The sequence below is a fragment of the Dromiciops gliroides genome, chromosome 1 (assembly GCF_019393635.1).
Source record: "Dromiciops gliroides isolate mDroGli1 chromosome 1, mDroGli1.pri, whole genome shotgun sequence".
NCBI lineage: Eukaryota > Metazoa > Chordata > Mammalia > Microbiotheria > Microbiotheriidae > Dromiciops > Dromiciops gliroides.
Window position 1 is genome coordinate 309,484,804 of NC_057861.1, and position 22,846 is coordinate 309,507,649.

Below are 22,846 nucleotides of genomic sequence, written 5' to 3' on the forward strand. Positions count from 1 at the left end.
GTTTTAACATTTTTCAGTCATTTTTCTCTTTAATGTTGTTATTATATAAATTGTTCTTCTTAGTTCACTGTGCATTAGTTCATAGAGGTGTTTCAAGTTTCCTCTAAAATTGTTCATTTCATCATTTCTTATTACACAATATTTTGCTACACTCGTATACCACAATTTGTTGATCCATTCCCCCCAACAAGATATCCCCTTATTTTCCAACTTTTGCCTACCATGAAAAGAGCCAGTATAAATATTTTGTTTTATGTCTTTGGGATATAGGTCTAGTAGTATAGTTTTGTAAAAGGGTATGTTAAGTTTGTTAACTTTCTGGGCATACTTCCAAATTGCTTTCCACAATAGCATTCTGTGGCAATTTAGTCAAACATTTTATTTTAGGGGTGGGATTAGTCAAGGGAGAAAAGTAGAGAGATGTAAATGGCAGGATTTAAAACACATTACCTGTCCAAAGGCAGGAGACCATGGGAAATGACTAAATACTTTTATAATTCTGAAAGACGTTCTTTTAGAGAAAACTTCAGGGTCTCTTATCTAAAGACAAGTAGTTGTTCCATTGGTGGATGAAATCATCTACTTTTCCTTGTTTTTCCAGGATTTTTTTTTTTTTTAGTGAGGCAATTGGGGTTAAGTGACTTGCCCAGGGTCACACAGCTAATAAGTGTTAAGTGTCTGAGGTCGGATTTGAACTCAGGTACTCCTGACTCCAGGGCCGGTGCTTTACCCACTGTGCCACCTAGCTGCCCCCAGGATTTTTTAAAAGAAAATTATTTTCCTTCAATCACATTTGAGGATTTTCTACTATTGGGTTACCAGGTGGTTGGGGGCTTAGTCCCTCAAGATGTTACAAAATGATTGTGGTTCCAATTTTCACACACATACACACACAATACACAAAAATATTTCCACTTATTGATCTGTATCAGTTCATTTTATTTTATCTCAAACATTCCAAAAGTTAATTTAGGCTTATTTAGGTTTTATAGATAACTTGCAAGTCTATTATTATAAAAATAAGTGAAAGTTCTGAGGCAGCAACATTTTCCTTTAGGTAATAATATCTTATATTTCAAGTAAACCCAGAAAAAACACTAAACCTTTATTTTTACTATACAAGTGTAATTAAAACAACAGATTTTACTCCTGAGCAAAATAATATAGTTATACATAAAAATGCATATCAAATTTACGATTGGCCTGATGGTCTGCTGCTAAAAGCACTCTTCTTGCTTTTAAGAGGTTATATGACTGAACGTTTCACAAGCATTCAGCCTAAAGCAGTCTCCACCACTATATACACCCATCCACCAAAAAACAAGATTTTATGGAGCCAGATGACAATGGTTCAGCATATGCATATATGCCCTGACAATTTCTGTACACAAGTATCCTCTCTTTCTTTCCTTCCTTCCCTCTTTCTTTTTTTAAGGGATAATAAGGATTAAGTGACTTGCCCAGCTTCACACAGCTAGTGCCGAGTGTCTGAGGCCAGATTTGAACTCAGTTTCTCCTGAATCCAGGGCCAGTGTTTTATCCACTGCACTACCAAGTTGCTCCCACTCTCTTTCTTATAGTGTAAGATGAGGGGAATATTAGGACAACCCAGACCTCTCATTTCATCAGTATAGCATACTTCAAGTGTGGAAACTCTTTCTATAATCTTAGCAACTCTTCTATTACTTCTAGTCTTAGAAAATCACGAAGGGCACTGAGAGGTTGTGAATTACCCAGCGTCATCCAGCTAGTGTGTGTCAGAGGTAGAATTTGAATCCAGGTCTCCCTAACTCTAAGGTTCAGCCTATATCTGCTACTGCCTCTTTATAGGAAATTCTAGGATATTTAGAAAGAACAAATGCATAGCATTCAATTCTACTGATGCCAGCAGCTAGCACAGCACCTGAAACATATAGAGCACTTGATAAATGCTTGTTGATTGTTTTATGAAAGGATGGACATAGGAAGATGAGCTCCTAAACTTTGGTGTGATAAAGGCAATATGAAAAGTACACAGTTGTATACATCAACAACGGAAGTCTGTGCCAAAGTATTTCTATTTAAGGGATCAGTCTCCTCCCACACACATCTTAATCCTCACACAGTTTCCACTAAGATCTTTATTTGTACATGGACATTAGAGATGCAGCCAAACACTTTACTTTCTTATACCTTTGTTCCTTCACTGAGCTAACTGCATAGTTATTTGAAAAGATGATATGGCATTGTACCTGAAACACTCTAACTGATCCGCAAACCAAATATTTCTCAGGAAAGGGGAGTGGAGGAAGAAAAGCCATCGGTTAGCCTAAGGCAAATTGATGGCTTGATCCTCAGTGAATTTGGGGATCTTCTTAAATTCACTCTGCTTCTTGAAGAAAAGTTGGGCCAGGATGTGGTCAGCTGTCGCATGGATATAATCATCCAGGTCCAGGGTTTGTAGCTGCCAATGAAAATCAAAGGATACCATGTTAGGACTGTCCCAAGTCAAATTTCTAAGATGAACTATAAAATATGTTAGAGCGTGAATACAGAGAACTGGACAATATAGACACACCTGGCTTTACACAACTGACTTATTTCTGTGAAGAAATGTATAAAGCACCTCTTTCTTTAAATGAACTAGGACCTTATAAAAGCTTAGAGTTGGAAGGGATCTTAGAGGCCATATAGCAGGAATCTTTTCTATCACATCCCTGACAGATGATTGTTTAACCTCTGCTTAATTCCTTCAGTAATAGTGCGCTCACTACCAAGAATGGCAGCCTATTCTCTTGTTGAACAGCCCTGTTTGTTAGAAAGTTCCTTCTTATATTTAGCCAAAATCTACCTCCTTAGAACTTCTTCCCATTAGTCCTAATTCTGCATTAAGGAGGGGCAGCTAGGTGGTGCAGTGGATAAAGCACCAGCCCTGGATTCAGGAAAACCTGAGTTCAAATCTGGCCTCAGACACTTGAGACTTACTTAGCTGTGTGACCCTGGGCAAGTCACTCAACCCCCATTGCCTCGCAAAATAAATAAATAAATAAATTCTGCATTGAGGAGTCATACAGAAGATTACTTCTTTTTCTTATTTGAAAGACTTTGAAACATTTGAAAAGAATGATCATGATTTCACTAAACTTTAGCATTTCCAGGCTTAATATCTTATAAGGTTTTGAACTGTTAGTTGTATGACATGCTTTTCAGCACTCATCACAGCTCCCTGCACATAAGAGGCATTTAATAAATGTCTGCTGCACTGAAGTGAATTCCTTAGAATCTTGGTTACCTGGGGGCAGCTAGGTGGTGCAGTGGATAGAGCACCTGCCCTGGATTCAGGAGGACCTGTGTTCAAATCCAGCCTCAGACACTTAACACTTACTAGCTGTGTGACTCTGGACAAGTCACTTAACCCCAATTGCCTCACCAAAAAAAAAAAAGAATCTTGGTTACCTTCACCTGCCCACTCTTCAGTTTGTCAATGCCCCTCTAAAAATGTGGCACCCATATCTGAACACTCTATTCCAGATTGGACCTGACCATCATAGAGTTCAAGAGGACAGACAGTCCCTGTGATACTGTGATCGAGGCACTATATTTCTATTAATTCAACCAAAATAATAGACTAGGATTTTTAAGGAGCCGCCATAGAAACCTGTTAACTCTTATTAAAATTTTAATCAGCTAAAACCTCTACATCTATTGTGTATGTGAGCGTATGTGTGTCTGTGTATCCGGACCTGTGATTTTATCAGTGTAGGCATAGTCTTGGTAAGGAAACTCTCTACCAATGCAGATTAATAGATGTTCTGTACTTTAGTCTTAAGAGTCTGGAACCCTCAGAGGTTAAGTGATTTGCCTTGGATCAGGCAGCCAGTCAAAGTCATAGATAGGTTTCCATCTTGCCTGGGAAGCCAGCTCTCTGGACACTCTACACGGTGCTTTTCCCAGATCTTTCTCAAATGAACTGCCGCCAAGCCAGGTCCCTCCTCAGTCCTGTACTTTTTCATTTTTTAAAAAAATCTAAATGCTAGCCTTTGTCTTTATCCCTTGTTAATGGCATTCTGTTGGGCTCAGAATTTTATCCTGTTTACTCTCCATCTCTCTCTCTCTCTCACATACACACACACACACACACACACAAATGTTACATATGTATAGGTATATAGATCTTTGTGAATTAGATTTGCTTAAAGTGAAGAGCCTATGTAGATGGCAGATTAGATTTGGAAATTGATCCGAAATGTGTTCATGGTCTTTCTACCATTCATAAATGCATCGATCTTGAGAATCCTTTGAACTGTCTGTTACACTGGGAATGTAATTCTTACCTGGTTTCCAGTGGTGAAGGCAAGAATGAAAAGCAGATCCTCATCACATGTGCTCTTGATGTAATGCTGGGTTCCAATAGGGAAAAATACCACATCTCCAATACCAATGTTAAAATCAGTAGTACCTTGGGTACTAATAATTCCCACCTAAGCAAAATAAAATATAGAGATTTAGTGGGAAAACACAAGTATCACCAAGTATGCTATTATAGAACTGGAAGTGTTAGTTCATTAACATCTGGTGACAAAGCAGAAGATCACCATGTGGACGTATACCTGCTTGATACACCCACCCCTTTTATTTTCTTTCCCCCAGGGCAATGAGGGTTAAGTGACTTGCCCAGGGTCACACAGCTAGTAAATGTCTCGTATCTGAGGCTGGATTTGAACTCAGGTCCTCCTGAATCCAGGGCCAGTGCTTTATTCACTGTACCACCTAGCTTCCCCTATACCCACCCCTTTTAAAAGACTGCCAATCCTTCCTAATTTACATGATCTCAGCCCAATGGAGTCTTACTGCTACAAAGGAGATCATGCATGAATTTTAGTCTGGCTTTCATAGAATCATAGGTTTTAGAACTAGAAGGGACTTCAGGGATTATCTAATCCAATTCCACTATTTTATTTAATTCAATTCAATAAACCTTTGTTAAATGCCTACTATGTGCCAGATATTTTACTAAGCACTGGGGATACAAAAAGAGACAAAGGACAGTCCCTGCCCTCAAGGAATTTACAATCTAATAGCAGAGATGACATGCAAATAAATATATACAAAGCAAGCTATTTACAGGATAAATAGAACATAATCAAAAGAGGGAAAGCAATGGAATTCAAGGGTTGGGGAAGGCTTCTTATAGAAGGTGGGATTTTAATTGACACTTAAAGGAAGCCAGGGAGGTCAGTAGTTGGAGCCAAGGAGGAAGAAGATTCCACTTATGGTGGATGGCCAGAGATAAGGCCTGGAGCCAAGAAATGGAGTGCCTTGTTTATGGAACAGCCAGGAGACCAATGTCACTGGATCAAAGAGTTTGTGTTCAAGAGTAAGGTGTAAGAAGACTGGAAAGGTTGGGGAAAGGGGGTCAGATTGGGAAAGGCTTCGAATGCCAGACACTGAAGTAGGCAGACCCACCATCAGGCTATTGCAATAATCCAAGTATGATGAGGTCCTCCACCAGAGTGGTACTACTGTCTACTTTATACAAGAAAGTTGATGTTACCCTGAAGCTAAAGTGATTTGCCTGAGCTAACACAGATGATAAGTAGCTAGAACTTTTACCTAGGTCCTCCAACATAAAAGTAAGCTTTTTTTTGTCCTACTACAGTTTCTTTTGGCCTTTTTTTGGCATTAGAGAAGAAAAACAAGAAATGTGTTTGCACAATAGTTTTAAGAAATCACCTTTCCACATCCACTGATGACATATCCCATTTCATTAGCGTTAAAATGAAAATGAGGCTGTCTTAAGCCATTGGTGTAAATTCGGAGAGTTCCCAGAGTAAGGGAATTTTCATGCTGAAAGCAGAAAGAAATAGAGATGTTTAGTAAATTTGTTCTATTACAACATAAAAGTCTTTTCAGAGTCAGAGGCAAGGGCATGTTAGGAGAGTGCTGGTTCTTTCTGATTAATGTAGATACCCAAGTCAGATCATCAGGATCCCCAAATCCACATTGAGCCCTAAATTCCATGTCCACATTGCTCTAATTAACCTGTTATTTGACAAACCTCCTGACTATTGATCTATAGACACAGCTTCATAATTTTTATTTTTTAAAAAGAAATTTGGATCCTACTCTAATATGTTTTAAATTCCAGTGCCTATTCAAATAACATTCCCCAAATTACCTGATTCAAGGATTCACTGAAAATTTTCTCATTGTCACTTAGTCCATTTCCATTTTTTCGATACCGAGCCCATTGGATTATTCCTCCTGGAAAGCGAAATTCTTTTGAACCTGAATAAGAGGAAGTTTGAAAATCACAAGACAAACCAAAGGACTTCTAGCCAGCAATATAAAAGATTGGAGCAACCACAGGACACAATAAGATGTCAGCTTTCCAAGCAGATCAAATGACCACTGGATGGAATGATTTGAGAGATGTCACAATATTCTACTGGCCTCAAAAAGGTTGGTCTCCTATAACATTTGTTATCTAGCCTAAAACTGCCATCAGTGGTTGGCTGGGATTTAGCCCTCTCCCATTAATACCAATTAAAATTTTTTTGTGTGACTGCACAAACCCTTACGATCTCCAGTGTGGTAAGGAAAACATAGAGTAGACTTTCTTCTATTAAAAAATAGGAGTTGGGGGCAGCTAGGTGGCACAGTGGATAAAGCACCGCCCTGGATTCAGGAGGACCTGAGTTCAAATCCGAGCCCAGACTATTGATACTAGCTGTGTGACCCTGGGCAAGTCACTTAACCCTCTTTGCCCTGCAAAAAACAAAAACAACAAAAAAATACTTGATATACTTTTACTGGGGAGCTAGGTGGCACAGTGGCTAAAGCACTGGACCTGGATTCAGGAGGACCCGAGTTCAAATCTGGCCTCAGACACTTGACACTTACTAGCTGTGTGACCCTGGGCAAGTCACTTAACCCCAATTGCCTCACCAAAAAAAAAAAAAAATAGGAGTTGGGATTTAATGTGTTGAATCTGAGAGAACAGAAGAGAATAACAAGGAGGAAGAGAGGAAGGAGGCAAGAGGAGAAAGGCAGAGATGAGGTTTGAGATTTGTAGTAGCAGGGAAGTGATTCATGAAAGTGGCAGAGAGTAGTGTAGTAATAATAATAAAAATAACAATAGCAAGCATTTATATAGCATTTTAAGGCTTACAAAGCACTTTACAAATATTTTTTTCATTTTTTAGCACTCCAATGGTACATTGCTGAAAACTAATTATATGTTACAAATCCATATCCTAAGGAACAGCCCTCCTCCTTTTTTTTTTGGTGAGGCAATTAGGGTTAAGTGACTTGCCCAGGGTCATGCAGCTAGTGTCAAGTGTCTGAGGCCAGATTTGAACTCAGGTCCTCCTGAATCCAAGACCAGTGCTCTATCCACTGCACCATCTAGCTGCCCCTACAGCCCTCCTCTTTTTAAATGTTCCCTTATCCCAAAGCTACCCTGTATCACCTTATCAGAGTCTATTAACTCAGTCTTTGTCTGTGCATGCAAAATATTCTGGAGAATGCAAGGCGGGGAAAAAAAGAAATCAAGTTATTGAGGGAAAAAAAAAGCAATTTAACTGAAATTAATCACAGAGGCTCTCTATTTGGAATATACAAAGCCATAAAACTAAAATCACAATTGTATACAACTGTGAGTCACTAACATCCCATTTTCCCCATTTTGCCTGCACACAAAAAAGGTATTTCATATCTTTTTAAGTCCAAAGAGATCCTACGAGATCTTCATGGTGTGAATCTTTTCAACGACATGAGTTTCATAAAATCCTCATTTGGTTCCATATTTATTGAACATATGAACTACATTACTGAATCCTAGATAAAGTAGGTTTGACATCAAGAAAAATATCATGTTGGTTCATCCTGTACCTTTAAGATCATAAAAGTATCGCCACACCAGGCTGTCTGGAGACTGCATGTAGCTGGCGTTCATAACCAGCTCAGCCAAATTGGGAGGGAGATTGATAGCCTGATTTTCTTCTTGTTTCTTGAATGTTCTAATGAAATTAACTCCGCCTTGAGGCTAAAATGTACAAATAGCAGCCCCATTAGTTTTTTTATTGTACCTCTTTAAGACATCAAAGACACAAACAGCCCCATCTAAAGTCAAAATACAATTAAAAGTTTGGGAAGTATCTCACAAGCATTAAAAGGCCTAGTCTAATTTTATACCAGCTGGAAGAAATACCGAGAGCATCAGTCATCTATGGCCCTTCTCTTGACCATGTTTCTAGTAGCCCTTCTACTTCTTCCTCATTTCATCAGTCCATTGGTGCTCTAAAATGTCAGTTTTGAAACTACCTCAAAGCCCTTATTTGCACACTATCCAAATCTTGCCCCTTTCCTGGACCAGTATCTGTCTCAGTAATTCTCCACAGGGGATCTTAAGACTTTGGGGATATCAAAAGTCACTGCTCAACAGGAAAAGAGTAGGTATGTTTGCATTAGACTAAATGCATGTAAACATTTGTGACAAATACACTATTACTACACACAGTAAGTGCTTGATAAATGTTTGGTTTAAGTGAATTTTGCATTTCTCCCCAACACAGATAGTATTCCATGGAAATTCCCAAGAAAGGTAATAAAAGCATTTCTAGCATTGGGCAAGACATACAGTAGGGGCTCAGGAAATACCATCCCAAAGTGGAATGGTCTGCCTTGAAAGGAAGTAGACACTTATCACTTCATACCACCTGACATTTCTAAGTGGATGCTGGAGGCTAACTTGGGAGGGGAATTGTAAAAAGCATTTCTGTTCAGGTAGGACTTGTGCTGGAAACCCTTCGATCCCTTCTACTCTGAGATCATGCATTTCTATGCCTGATGGGTAATATAGTGAATTCCAGAAATGTGCATTTCATTAAATGTCCTTAGACTCATTCAGGGCCAAGTTTCTTCTAGCCCCTGAAGACCCTGGGCTGGCTTTCATGATCTGTCTAAGTTAACCCAAAGCTTCACGGTGGCGTACACTTCAAGACATAGTGCAAACCTTGAGGGACCTGGACGCAATATCCTCTGGTGTAGAGAAAAACACATCATCAATATCCAGGGTCTGAAGCTCATCATGAGTGGTGAAGAAGAGCAAGAAAAGGCAGTCCTCGGTTCCCACATTCTTTATCCAGTGCAAGATATTTTTAGGGAAGAAGATCACCTGACCAGCAGTCACGTTGTATGTGGTAACCACACCGCCTCCAGCATCAACTACACCAATCCAGGCGGTGCCCTGCAGTACAAAGGTGAAAACACCATTTGCGTGGATACAGGTTGGTAACTAAGTTTTCCAAATGGTGAATTGCCTGGATGCTTACTAATAATAGTGGTAATCATAATAATAACAACTTAGGTTGTCATGGTACTTTCTACTTTTATAACTATGTTTGTGTGTATTGCCAGTCTTTCATTAGTTCTCACAACACCTCAACGATAGGCTGAGTAAGTAGTAGTGGTAAAATTAGTACAAGTAGGAATAGCTGTAGTGGTAATGGTAATGGTAGTAATAGTAGTAGTAGTACTATTTTTTTTTTTTAAGTGAGGCAATGGGGGTTAAGTGACTTGCCCAGGGTCACACAGCTAGTAAGTGTTAAGTGTCTGAGGCCGGATTTGAACTCAGGTACTCCTGACTCCAGGGGCGGTGCTTTATCCACTGCGCCACCTAGCTGCCCCAGTAGTAGTACTATTTTATAGATAAGAAAATTGAAAAACAGAGAAGTCCAAGATCACAGTATTGCATTCATTCAAATGAAATGTCATAACCAGCTGAAAAGCTGACCAGGAAGAAATTGATGTTTGCTCTCTTATATTTAATAAACCCATGAAGCACCGGAGAAAAAAGAGCCTGGGTGAAACTCAACCACGGTATGATCAAAAGCAAGTTTCAGCAAAAGTTCAAGTGAGACTTGAAAGGGGTCTCAGATACCTAGGAGATGTATATATACATATTTGTGTGTGTGTGTGTGTGTATATATATATATATGTGTGTGTGTGTGTGTGTGTGTGTGTATATATGTGTATATGTGTGTATGTATATATGTACACATACACATATGTGTATATACAAACCCATGTATAGTATATGTGATGTATAATATGTGTACATTAATCTAAAGCACTGCGTATGTATGTGTGTGTGTATGTATGTGTGTGTGTGTAGATAGATGGATGGATGGATGGATGGATGGAGGATGAAGTGCTGGCACTAGGAAGTAGATAGATGGCTTAGGGGATAGAGTACTGGGCCTGGAGTCAGGAAGACCTGAGTTCAAGTTTAACCTCTTTTTGCCTTAATCTACTGGAGAAGGGTATGGTAAACTGCTGTGGTATCTTTGCCAAAAAAACCCCATGGACAGTATTGGTGTGATATGACCCACAAAAGGAGTCTGCCACAACTAAAAGACAATGAAGCACTCACTCTGCCGCTTCGTGTTTTCCCAATCCTTGTACTTAATAAATGTTTGGTGAATTGAATAGAATTCAGAGCCCTCACACATCTCATCACTGGCTAACTTCCCTGGGTCTCTGTACTGCTTGCCTCAGTCAGACAAGATGTGCCACACTTTGATGGGCAAGGGAACACAAGCATTGACAGACATCCCCAGGGGTCTTCCTGAACTGAAGGAAACCTATACAGAGGAAGGCAACCCCGCAACTACAATGGCTCTGTCTGGTCAGTAAGTCTGAGATCCTTATCAGCTCTCACTTGAACTTTTGCTGAAACTTGCCTTTAATTACCTTGTGATGAATTTTCACACCCCACTGGAGCAGGATGCTCAGGTTTCATTGCCTTTCCTCAGTATTATCAGTATCCTTCTTTCCTGGGGCTTCACAAGGAACCTAAGTTCAAATCTGGTCTCAGATACTTACTAGCTGTCTGACCCTGGGCCAGTCACTTAACCTTATTTGCCTCAGTTTCTTCATATGTAAAATAAGCTGGAGGAGAAAACTGCAAACCATTCTAGTAGCTTTGCTAAGACTCCAAATAGGGTCATGAAGAGTTGGACATGACTGAAAAATGACTCAACAACAACAAAAATATTATCATAAAAAGCAATGAACTAGGATTCAAGAAACCGAGATTCTAGTCCCAGGTCTTCCAAGATTTTAATGAAGCCCTGGATCAGGAGCCAGGACCTAGGTTCAAATCCTTTCTTTCCATTTAATGATGATGTGACCATGGACTTTCCAAAAGTCATTTGACCTCCCTAGGTCTCAGTTTTATCATCTATAATATGAAGGAGTTGAACTAGATGGTCTCAAAGGTCTCTTTATCTCCAAATCTATGATTCTTTGAATTGCCTTTTTGTATCTCCATTTCCTTATTTGTAGAATGAAGGTGTTAGAGTAGATGTTCTCTGAAGCAGCTTTCACTCTTTCTTCCCTATTTATTTTATTTATTTTTGCGGGGCAATGAGGGTTAAGTGACTTGCCCAGGGTCACACAGCTAATATCAAGTGTTTGAAGCTGGATTTGAACTCAGGTCCTCCTGAATCCAGGGTCATTGCTTTATCCACTGCGCCATCTAGCTGCCCCCGGCTTTCACTCTTAAGATTCTGATTGAAGTTAAATCATTAGAAAATGACACCAAACACAGCTATGATCATTCATTGTTTCACATCACCTAGAGGTTGGCTTCATGTCCCTTAATCAAACCATCTAGACCTAGTCACGTGCGTCTATTCTCTTTTATATGTGCCTCCCTATGTTCAGTCTGGATTAGAAGATAATCTTCAGGGCCTGACTCACAAAAGATGATCAATTTGGAATCCCATAGCCTTGATCCTAGGGCCTCTGAATCACCTTGGAAAACTGATTCTTTCAGTTCCTGCTCTTCCTAGAGAGAAAGGACAATTTATTTGGCTGTGGATCAGAATGGGCATTCATTGCTATTGCCAGAATTGTTGAACTCTACATAATTCTTTCTTATGTTCTAGAAAGAGAAAGAACTTATAAAGCACTTTAAGACTTGCAAAGTTCTTTATAGATATTAACTTGTTTTGTCCTCCAAACAACTATGAGAGATAGGTGCTATTTTTGTCCCCATTTTCTAGATGGAAACAGAGGTTAAGTGATTTACCTGTGGTCATATGGATATTAAGTATCTGAATCTAGATTTGAACTCAGATCCTTCTTACCTTACATGTAGTGCTCTATACACTGGGCCCCATAGATAAAGTGTCGGCCTTAATGATAGAGTTTGGGTTTGACCTCTGCCTCAAAATTATCTTGGCCAAGTCAATTAACTTCTAAGAACATTAGTATCCTCATCTTTTAGATGGACATAAAACTATTTGTACTATGTACCAAGTGGGGTCTAATAAAAAGGGTAAGAGAAGGGAATACACATTTATATAGAACCTACTATGTGTCAGACACTGTATTAAGCTCTATTTAATCTCCTTTAATTAATTAATTGTTTTCATTAGGAATAGTATGTTATAAATGACTTAGCACTATATACAAAAGTTCCAGTTGATGCTAGAAATAATTTAAGCTGGGGAGTGAAGCTCTTAAAATATGTGACCCAAATCAGAAGTCTGTCCTGCTTTTTCAGGCTACAGGCATCTCAACAATGAAAACAGATACACAATATAAATGCTTAACTTCAGAAGGAAAGAAACCCAGACCTACCTGTGCAAGGTAGCCATGTTCATTGGCATTGAAGTGCCAGTGTGGGGCACGGAGGCCATTACTTTTTATTCTCAAGGTTCCAAAAGTCATGTGTGACTGCTGCCTGTTCAAGCTAGTACCAAAGGCTTCTTCTTCAACACTGAGGTAGTCTTTGAGATTATTCCGGTATCGTGCCCATTGGATAGCACCGCCTGGGAACTCAAATACCTAAAAAAAACCACACACACAGAAAAAGGGAATACCATCCATAGGGATTGCATCACCTTTGAGAGTTAGAACCACTGTGGACCAATTTGTTTGGAAGGGGGAGTAAAAGAAGATAGAGGGGTCAAGGTACTATGCTAAGTGCTAAGGATAGCCTGACACTCTAATGGGTCCGTGAGCTCATTGATAAGGGTACTCCCTCCCATGATGCAGCTTACTACCCAACCCTGCCTGCCAAGCTCATGCAATTTTCCTTCATGTCCTCCCACAAATCCACCACAGGAGAGCCACTCCACATGCCCAGGACCTTCTCTCAGTTCTTGTGACATTACAAAGATACCAGTGGAAAAACAACACAGCTTTTGCCCTCAAGAAAATTATCATCTGATTCCAGTTGTCATTCAGTCATGGAAATATTAGTATTCCTCTTTTGCGTCTCCATTTCCTTATTTGTAGAATGAAGAGGTTGGGGTAGATGTTTTCTAAAGTGTCTTTCAGTCTTGAAATTCTGATCAGGGGCAGCTAGGTGGCGCAGTGGATAGAGCACCGGCCCTGGAGTCAGGAGTACCTGAGTTCAAATTCGGCCTCAGACACTTAACACTTACTAGCTGTGTGACCCTGGGCAAGTCACTTAACCCCAATTGCCTCACTAAAAAAAAAAAAAAAAAAAATTCTGATCAAAGGTAACTAATTAGAAAGTGACACAACACGGTTTCAATAATCAATTGTTTCACATCACCTGGAGGTGGGCTGCATATCCCTTAATCAAACCATCCAGACCTGGTCAAATCTATTCTCTTCTATATGTGCCTCCCTATGTTGTCATTCAGTCATGTCTGACTCTTCGGGCCAGGCCCTCTACTCTCTCCTAAAGTCTGTCCAGGCTCATGTTTGTTACTTTCCATGATGCTATCTATCCATCTCATCCTCCGCCATCCCCTTTTCCTTTTGCTTTCAATAGCCCAGGATGGAGGTAATGAAAACTGACTTCAGGTAATGGGCTGTGTGATTAGAGAGAGCAGATGTGAGGGCTGGCCATGGAAAGATTATGTTAACTTGAAAGGAGAAGATTTTTGGGAATTAAGTAGGGAAAATCAGTAGAGACAGAGCCAGAGTGTTTCTCAAGTTCACTTGTGTTCTCAGAAAGAGGGAGACTGAGGCTTAGCAAGCATTGTTGGGGCTCACCAGCTACAGTTCTGCTGTAGGCATCTTCTCCACCACAAATGGTCTTATAAAACCCCAGAGATGAAGTCTAGCCCTGTCAGCTGCTGCTATATCCTGTAGACCCCATCCCAATACTTCTTACTTTTGCTAGCTTTCCCTGACATATCTAGAAGCCAGCATGGTCCCTTTGATCCGTCCCTTAGATTTAACTGCCTATGCTAATTGCTAAAGAGATAAAGACTGTTTTCTTGCACTCAGTTTTGATCTGCCCTTAAACCACAGTCCCAGACACTCCCACCCCAGTTATCTTCCTGGTGTTAGTCCTGGCAGAAAACAAAGCAGAACATGGCTGGCACCGGAGTTGGGGTAAATATCCCCCTCTGGCCAGTCAGCTTGCAATGTTCAGGAGATAACACCAACAACAATATAACCTTTAAGTCTGCACAAACTGTACAAATGTCTCATTTTATCCTTATAACAGCCCTGTGAAGAAGGTGCTATTATAATCTCCATTTTATAGATGAAGAAACTGAGGAACAAAGAGGCTATGATTGATTGGCTGGGATTTGCCTAGGGTCACACAGCGAGTAAGAATCTTAAGGCTGGATTTAACGCAGTTCTTCCTCACTCCTGGGCCAATCGCTCTATCTACCGTGCCACCTAATCCAGGCAATATGCTGACCCGCCTTACCCTTCTGTTCAGGTAGGGCCCCAGCTGTTACCTCCTTGCACCCAGAAAGAGATTCATTTATTGAAATGTTTAATAAGAAGTTGACAGTTTTATAAGGAGTGTTGCTTCAAAACATGTCATTCCTACCTTGGAGCTATGCAAACGATTAAGAAATTGAAATTTAAAGTCAACACGTTTTTCACCCTTTGGGTCAGAGGGAGTCTCTGGTGCTTTTGGAAGGTGAGTATCTGCATGTGGCCGGAAGTTGGCGACATAAACCAAGGAGAGTATCAGCACACCTATCAATGTGGTGATAACACAGGCCAGGAGACAAACCAGGAAGATGTTCATTAAAGACCACTGGCTCTTCTTTTCCTATGAGAAATTATAAAACCATTATTTTTTACTTATAAGGAAACTGGAAAATCTTTCTTTTTAAATGAAGCTTTCTTTTATCCTTTACCCAGAAGAGCTTTCATCTTATTTCTATTCTTCCCAACAGATACAGGTGAATAGATAGATAGATAAAAGGATGCAAAGATGAATAAATGAATAAATGCATGAATAAACAAATGGGTAAATAAATGAATGAATAATTAATTAGTTAAATAGAAAAGCAAAAACTAGATAACTAGATAGATAAATGAATGGATAAACAAATACATGACTAAGATAAAAATGACAACTATTTGTATCCTCTGGGACTATTGAAAAATGTTAATGCTCCATTAACCCAATGTATGACTATAGAAATATCCTTTAATCTTCCTTTGCCTTAGTTCCCATAGCTGTGAAATGAAGGCATTAGATTACATGATAACCAAGGCCTCTTCCAATTCTAAAATTACATGTATGTCTATATGCAAGTATGTGTGTGTATACATGAATTGAAAGAACTCTTTCCCAAGCTGGGGCACTGAAAAGAAACCACAAATTTCACAATTTTGCTAAGGGCTGATCCTATTTAGATAGCTTGTTTACTAGTTTATCTCCATGGTAATAACCAATATAGAGAGTGATTATTTTAAGGCCTTTCCCAGGAAGGAAACTGGCCAACCATGAAATAAAACAAAATAGCCTGACTTCCTGGTGACTTCTTCCACTTTCCTCCATAGTATGGAATCCATATTCTCTCTGCTAAGAGATAAAAAGGTCGTTTGGCATGATTAAGGGTGATAATGGCTTAACATTTTTGAGAACAGAGAAGGAAATAATCTGAGGTGCAATTTTTCCTGAAAGCAGGATGAACCTTAGGTGACTTTCCTGAATAGCTCTCCAACCCAATGGTCCTTGACATTAATTAATTAATGCATTTCCATACATGTGTCTTATATAGCATCTAGGTAATGGAATTCTTTTCATTCATGAAGAAGAAAATCTATCTATAATACAGCATCTTAGGGAGTTTCAAGAGGCACAAAGAGGTTGATTGAACAGCTAATATGTGTTGGGGTGGCATTTAAACCTATAGCTTCCTTACTCCAAGTCTATATGCTCCGGTGCTTCTATGGGTTTCTATGTCAGCTTGTATATGCCTCATACGATATGAGGAAGAGCCAAGTCTTTGGACTCCTAATCCAATATTCTCTCTCACTTTGCCACCTGCCACTTACTCTAACATCTTTTAGATATTATTATAACTTATGCTAAGAAAATCAAATCTAAGTGGTCTCAACTGTAACTGTTAGCAAATTTACATTTAGGTGTATAAAAGGTCAGTTATATAGATTTACACATAATAATATATTCACAGATAATATTTTTTTAAAATTTCAAATAATATTGCTACAACCACTTCCTCTCTCTGCCCTGCCCTGAAACTAATATTTCTTCCAATTAAGGAAGGTCAACACACACACACATGTCATGGGAGGATTATGGGCCCCGGTCACTCCAACAATTCTCTGGGGGGTTCAAGGAACTTTTTCCTTGAAACCTCAGGGGTTTTCCCTTGAAATCAAGTAGGCCTCTCCTTGAACACAATCAAGGACACACACTCACCTAACAGAGATAAGGGGCACAGATGGAACTGAGCATGCTCCAGGACCATCACCCTACATTCCAGTCATCCTAAGCATCTGGATGAGGTAATCCAGGAGAAGACCACCCATCAGCAGACTGCTTAGACCCATCAGGACAAAGTTGACACCCACCACCAGATCTTTCACGAGGGATTCTTCCTACCCCAGTGCAACTCGGGAAGACCACCAGCCCCTCACGCAATAAGAGACTCTTACCCACCCCCATCTAAACCCTATAAAATGGCACCCCACAAGTTATCCGGGGAGGAAAGCGTTTTGTTCTGGCAAAACCTTCCTCTCGGCCAGTTTCTCTTGTACCCCAATAAACCTGTTCTCTTATTCCTAATTAGGTCTTGTGCGAGAGTGTAATTCTTTACAGAGGAATCCTAAGGACCCACATGCTTTCTCCTATTGGTTTTCCCCCATATCATTTGGCACCCAACGTGGGGCACGAGATGATATGGTGGGAAATGGGGTATGGGTTGTGTTAGGGATTGGGGTTCTTGGGAATTCCTCTTTAAAGAATTACACCCGGGGCAGCTAGATGGCGCAGTGGATAGAGCACCGGCCCTGGAGTCAGGAGTACCTGAGTTCAAATCCGGCCTCAGACACTTAACACTTATTAGCTGTGTGACCCTGGGCAAGTCACTTAACCCCAATTGCCTCGCTAAAAAAAAAAAAAGAATTACACCCTCTTGCACACAAAACTTAGTTAGAATAAGGTGGTAGTTTATTTAGGAGCAAGGGAAGGGAAGGGTGGGGGGAGGGAAACCATGAAAGAAATCCATCTCCCCAAGTCTCCCCATGAAAAGTCCAAGGAAGAAAAAGAAGGAGCGAGGACAGACTAGATAGAGAGACAAGATTAAGGAGAGAACGGCTCACTAGGGTAGGAAGGAGACTGGAAGGATATGGACTAAAAAAAGGAGGGGGACGGACTAGAGAAGGACGGACTAGGAGAGAAGCTGACTAGAGGGGAGCCCGGACAAGGACGGAGGAGAGTTCAGTTCGGAAAAGGAGAGCTGGGTCTGACAAGGTTACAGGCCTTAATACAAACCAGAGAAAGTGTAACGTGCCCTGAGGCCGGAGGTGGCTAAGGCCCTTATTGTATTCAAGAAGTTCGAAGCTCAGCAGGTGCGAAAGAGAGATGAAAGAGACGCAAGAGATGCAGTGGAAAGAGACCACAGGAAAGCAGTCAGGTTGTACACTTTATTTCCCTGTATTCCTAATTTTAAATAGTATCTCATAAATAAACTCTGCTTTGATTATTTGGTTAAGAGGCTTTTTAATCTTTAGTCTATCAGTTGGGGAGCAGTGGGGTGGAACTTTATAAACGGCCCACATTAAATTAACGAAGTCAGATAGCCAAATAGTCAACAGTCCCCTGATTAGTCCTCCAGTCAGCTTCAGCCCCCAAAATTAGGCTAGTCAATTCAAAAATATTTTCACATTTGAATGGCAACCACGAAGGGACTTACGGTCCAATTATAATTTTTCTAAATTTATCATTTTTTGTATAATCATAATTTTTCATAAATCCAATTATATATAATTTTCCAGGATAGTTATGAATAATTAATTTTTTGTACATTACCCTGTCTGAGTCAATTCCCTTTAGTCTCAATTTACTCCTCAATAAAATGGGGATTATAATTTCTTTAGTACAATTTATATACAATGTACAATTGTAAATTTACTAAATTTACAATTTAGTACAATTGTTTACAATAATTTCTTCTTATGAGGTTTTTGAGAGGTTAAAAGGAGAAAAATGGATTGGTGGGTGGGGTGGGGTACAGGTAGGTGGTGCAGTTAGTTGATAGAGCACTGGACTTGGAGTCAGGAGGACCTGAGTTCAAATCTGGCCTGAGACACCTGACACTAGCTGTATGATCCTGGGCAAGCCATTTAACCCTATTTGCCCAACTCTCACCTATAAAATGACGGGGGAAAGGAAATGGCAAACTACTAAGAAAACCCCAAATGGCACACATGACTGGAAAAATGAAACAACAACATCAGCCTCATTTTGTACCTGATCATGTTATATATCATCTAATTTCAACCCCATTCTATGCCAGAATCAGAAAATCTGGGCTTTACTCAAGAGACTTCGCCTTTCTAGACTCCTATTTCCTCATTAGTTAAATGAGGAGATTAAACTAAATGTGATCTCTAAAGTCTCCAACTTCCCTAACATTCAATAAGTCCATATTGGAAGGAAAAAAATAATAAAAACTATAATAAGTAACTTACCAGCCAAGAAGAGTTGTTCACCTTTCCCCTGGATGGGCTAGGGGGGAAAGCATTTTCATGCATTTCAAACGCTGAATTTTCCATTGGTCAAAAGTTGTGGACTGGATCAATCACAAGAAAATAAAACTGCCTGGGTTTTTAAGCAGATTGTAAAGATCTCTGAGAAGAGAATGTCAGCATTCAAGTGAGCCAGCCTTATATAGGTGAAAGACAAGGAAATGCAATGAGCTCCTCATCTCTAGCTCTGAGATAAACCCTTGGAAATAGCCAGCAAATGAGAGAGCAATAAAAACACTTCCTTTACCCACCTAATTTCAGTAACTTATAGGAAGGATCTGCTTATTTCTCAATCTGCCCTTGAAGTGAACAAACTCCTCTTTCCACTTCTCTCTCTCTCTCTCTTGCTCTCAAACACATATAGAATGAGAACTACAAAATTTACTGAGAACTGATTCCCCATCGAGTCCCCTCTTTCCAAGGCAGGTGAATTGCCTGGGGCTGACTGTCTTTGTCATTTCCAGACTCTTAATGGACTTATGGACCTTCCCCCAAGCAACTTATCCCCTTCCTATGTTCCCCACCTTACTCGCTGGACTTTATGTTATTATGTAAAAAGAGTCCACCTGCATTAAGTAGTTTCTATTCGGAGTCAGTAACGCCTATACTTAAATTAGGAGCTGTTCTATTATTTCTTTTGTCAAAGGTCCATTTACATTAATTAGCTATATGTCACTCCGGAGCAATCTTTTTCTTCTGTTACCCCATTAAAACCCTGTCCTCTGTTCCCATCTTTGGGTATTCCAAGCTTTCGAGCTTTGCAATATCACGAGCTATAGTTCCTCTGCCCTGATTAAAGACCTTATTTCTCCTATATTGATTGTTTCCTTAATTTCCAGGTTAACAAGACTAATAACTACAAATTTACTGAGAACTGACTGATCCCCACCTACTCCCCCTTCCCAAACAAATGAATTGCCTGTGACTAACCAATCTTTATCAACTCCAGACTCTTGATTGCTTATGAATCTCTCCCAAACAAACTATCCCCTCCCAAAGATTCCCAAGCTTACTTCCTGGACTTTAGGTTATTATGTAAAAAAATTCACTTACATTAAATAGCTTCTGTATGTGAAAAACTTACTTTTCCCAATGGCAGTTTCATAGCTCCCTATGTTCTGTTATCTCATAAAAAGCCTGTCCTCAGTTCCCATCTTTGGGTATTCCTAGCCTTGAATCTGTGATACCATGAGCCCTCTGAGTTCCTCTGCCCCAGTTTAAGACTTTCTTTCTCTTATATTGATTGTTTCCTTAATTTACAGGTTAACAAGACACAGACACAGAAAGACATTTGAAAGGAGAAACATCAAAAGACTATTGATGGCCAGCAGGTCAGTCTAGTTTAGTACAATTACCAAACAGGGTGAAGTGTTTAGCCTGTTTGACGTGTGACTGTAATGAGATGCCTGTGTGAGTTCCAGGGAAATATGGTCCCTGTGTTTTTACATTGCTTAAGATTCTTTCCGTATACCTCCCCCTCCTAGAAAGATCTCCCATGTAACAAAGAATATTTTTAAAGAAAAAAAAGAGAAATATCAGCAAAACAAAAAAGAATGAAAATAGATAGCACATCCATACACCTCCCATTTCTTCAAAAAGGTGGGGGGGGGAGGTGTCATTTTCTTTCATGTGGTTATTAATCATTTGGGATTGTCCTTTTGAGGACTGCTTGTTTATTTTATTGCTTTTCAACTGTGGGATTTTAAAAAATTATGCTTCTTTGCATTTAGTGAATTTGGAACTATTTCTGCTGATGAAGGAGGAAACAATAGACAATACAGAAAATGAGTATGCTGCATTGTTCAGTGGTCATTGTTGTTGTTCAGTTGTTTTTCAGTCCAACTCTTGATGACCCCATTTGAGGTTTTCTTGACAAAGATACTAGAGTGGTTTGTTATTTCCTTCTCCAGTTCATTTTACAGATTCAGCAACTGAGGCAAATAGGATTAAGTGACTTGCCCAGGGTCACACAGCTTGTAAGTGTCTGAGGTCACATTTGAACTCATGAAGATGAGTCTTTGTGAGAAATCCCATTTAAAAATTGGGGGGGGGGACGGGGGCCCCCCCCGCCCCGGGAGGGGGGGGCGGGGAGGGCAGCTAGGTGGTACAGTGGATAAAGCACCGGCCCTGGAGTCAGGAGGACCTGAGTTCAAATCTGGCCTCAGACACTTAACACTTACTAGCTATGTGACCCTTGGCAAGTCACTTAACCCCAATTGCCTCACCAAAAAATAAAAAAATAAAAAAATTTCTGGGACTCAGTGTTGGAGAAGTATCAAAGGTCTTTATTTACATTCTCACAAGATTGAACTGTTCCCTAATGGAATGGTGGAGAAACATGGGCTCCTGAGCCCTTTTATCCTTTAACCCGGCTGGCCCCTCCCTTTTGCCCCAGTTACAATCTGTCCACCAAGACACTGGTGCCCAAAACTAGCTAATTAGAATGCAGCGTAGCTAATGGAGGGAGGCAAAAAAGAGACAGCCCTCTAAACTCCTACCCGACATGACCAGCCTTGGGTCTTCCTCATCATGTGATTTAGTTCAATGGGGAGGGGGAGGGGAGGCAGCCCTTTCTTAAACGGAGAGGAGCCTGGCCCTGGTTTGTGGACATTAGCATTTTCAACTTTTGATTGGAGGGCGGGGCACATTTTCCCATAGTCTTCTTGACTCCAGGTCTGGTATTCTGCTGGTATGCTGCATACATACCACATAATTCACATATTTTATAGGGCTCAGTTTCCTCAGAAGTAAAATAAAGGGAGAAGTTAAATTAAATCATCCAAACTCTATTAATTGCTGGTTGTGAAATAATGGGCAAGTGATTTCATCTCAGTTTCTTCATCTTTAAAAAGATGGAATTAGACTAACTGACATCTAAGGCCATTTCTAATTGTGACCTACTATCCTGGTGTATCTGTTACCTTTTCTATTTCCAATATTTGTTGATTCTCTGATGATTTCCCTTTTCATACCAGACTGAATTATTTCCTATTGTTAGTTCACTATTAGCTGCTCTGAAATAAAATGGGTGGCAGGGATGGTGCTGGTTGGGAGAATAATGCATGAAGGCAAAGATAGCAAGGTCTAATTAGGCCGCAGGGCAATCTTTATACAATCAGGAAATGAAAATCATGCCTTGCACTTTACCCATAGCATACTTCTTTCATCATAGTATGTTGTTGGTGGTATTCAGTTGTTTCAGTCATTTCTGACTTTCCATGACCCCATTTGAGGTTTCCTTGGCAATGATGCAATGGTTTGCCATTTCCTTCTCCAGCTCATTTTACAGATGAGGAAACTGAGGCAAATAGAGTTAAGTGACTTGCACAGGGTGATGCAGCTGTTAAGGGCTAAAATTCTAGCTAGTCTGTCTAAAATATCTAATGAGTGGTCGCCAATAAATTATAAGCTTTAGCAAGAGTTAGACTTTAAGCATTTATTAAGGAGAATAAGAATTTGGTAAAGAGAGAGAGAAAGGTCTAGATTCCTATCTATTAAAGGGAGAGCACATTTCTAGCTCCCTTCTCCGCCAGCGTCCTCAGGAAAGAGAGCGAGACTGAGCGCCAGTCTCTTCCTTCCTCCTCCCACTAGTCCGCGTCACTTCCTGATACCAAAGACAAGACTCCTGGTCTTGCCCTCAAAGACCTTCGCTTCATGGGCAGAACTCTTCTACAGTTAGTATCCAGCAGGTGGCGTTATTCCAATCGTTACAGTCCCCCCTGTTGTTCCTCAAGAAACAAAATGTTTCCTTGACGGAACAGTAAAAACAATATGATAACTATTGCTAACTAATAATATGTGAACAACAATATAGAAAAGGAAGAGAGGAAAGTTTTGTCCAGAGGGG

The 22,846-nt window shown here is 40.0% G+C and overlaps 1 protein-coding gene across 1 annotated transcript; it reads right to left on the minus strand.

Annotated features, from left to right (window-relative positions):
* Nucleotides 1–925: 925 nt before the first annotated feature.
* On the minus strand, nucleotides 926–19,111 carry LOC122735262. The gene is made up of 9 exons (XM_043976642.1): nucleotides 18,943–19,111; nucleotides 14,816–15,043; nucleotides 12,631–12,837; nucleotides 8,996–9,229; nucleotides 7,873–8,026; nucleotides 6,158–6,267; nucleotides 5,713–5,826; nucleotides 4,314–4,460; nucleotides 926–2,443 (listed from the first exon to the last, which is right to left on the minus strand). Exons 1-9 carry the CDS (start codon nucleotides 19,024–19,026, stop codon nucleotides 2,309–2,311), a joined length of 1,413 nt encoding a protein of 470 aa, XP_043832577.1. The 5' UTR covers nucleotides 19,027–19,111; the 3' UTR covers nucleotides 926–2,308.
* Nucleotides 19,112–22,846: the final 3,735 nt, after the last annotated feature.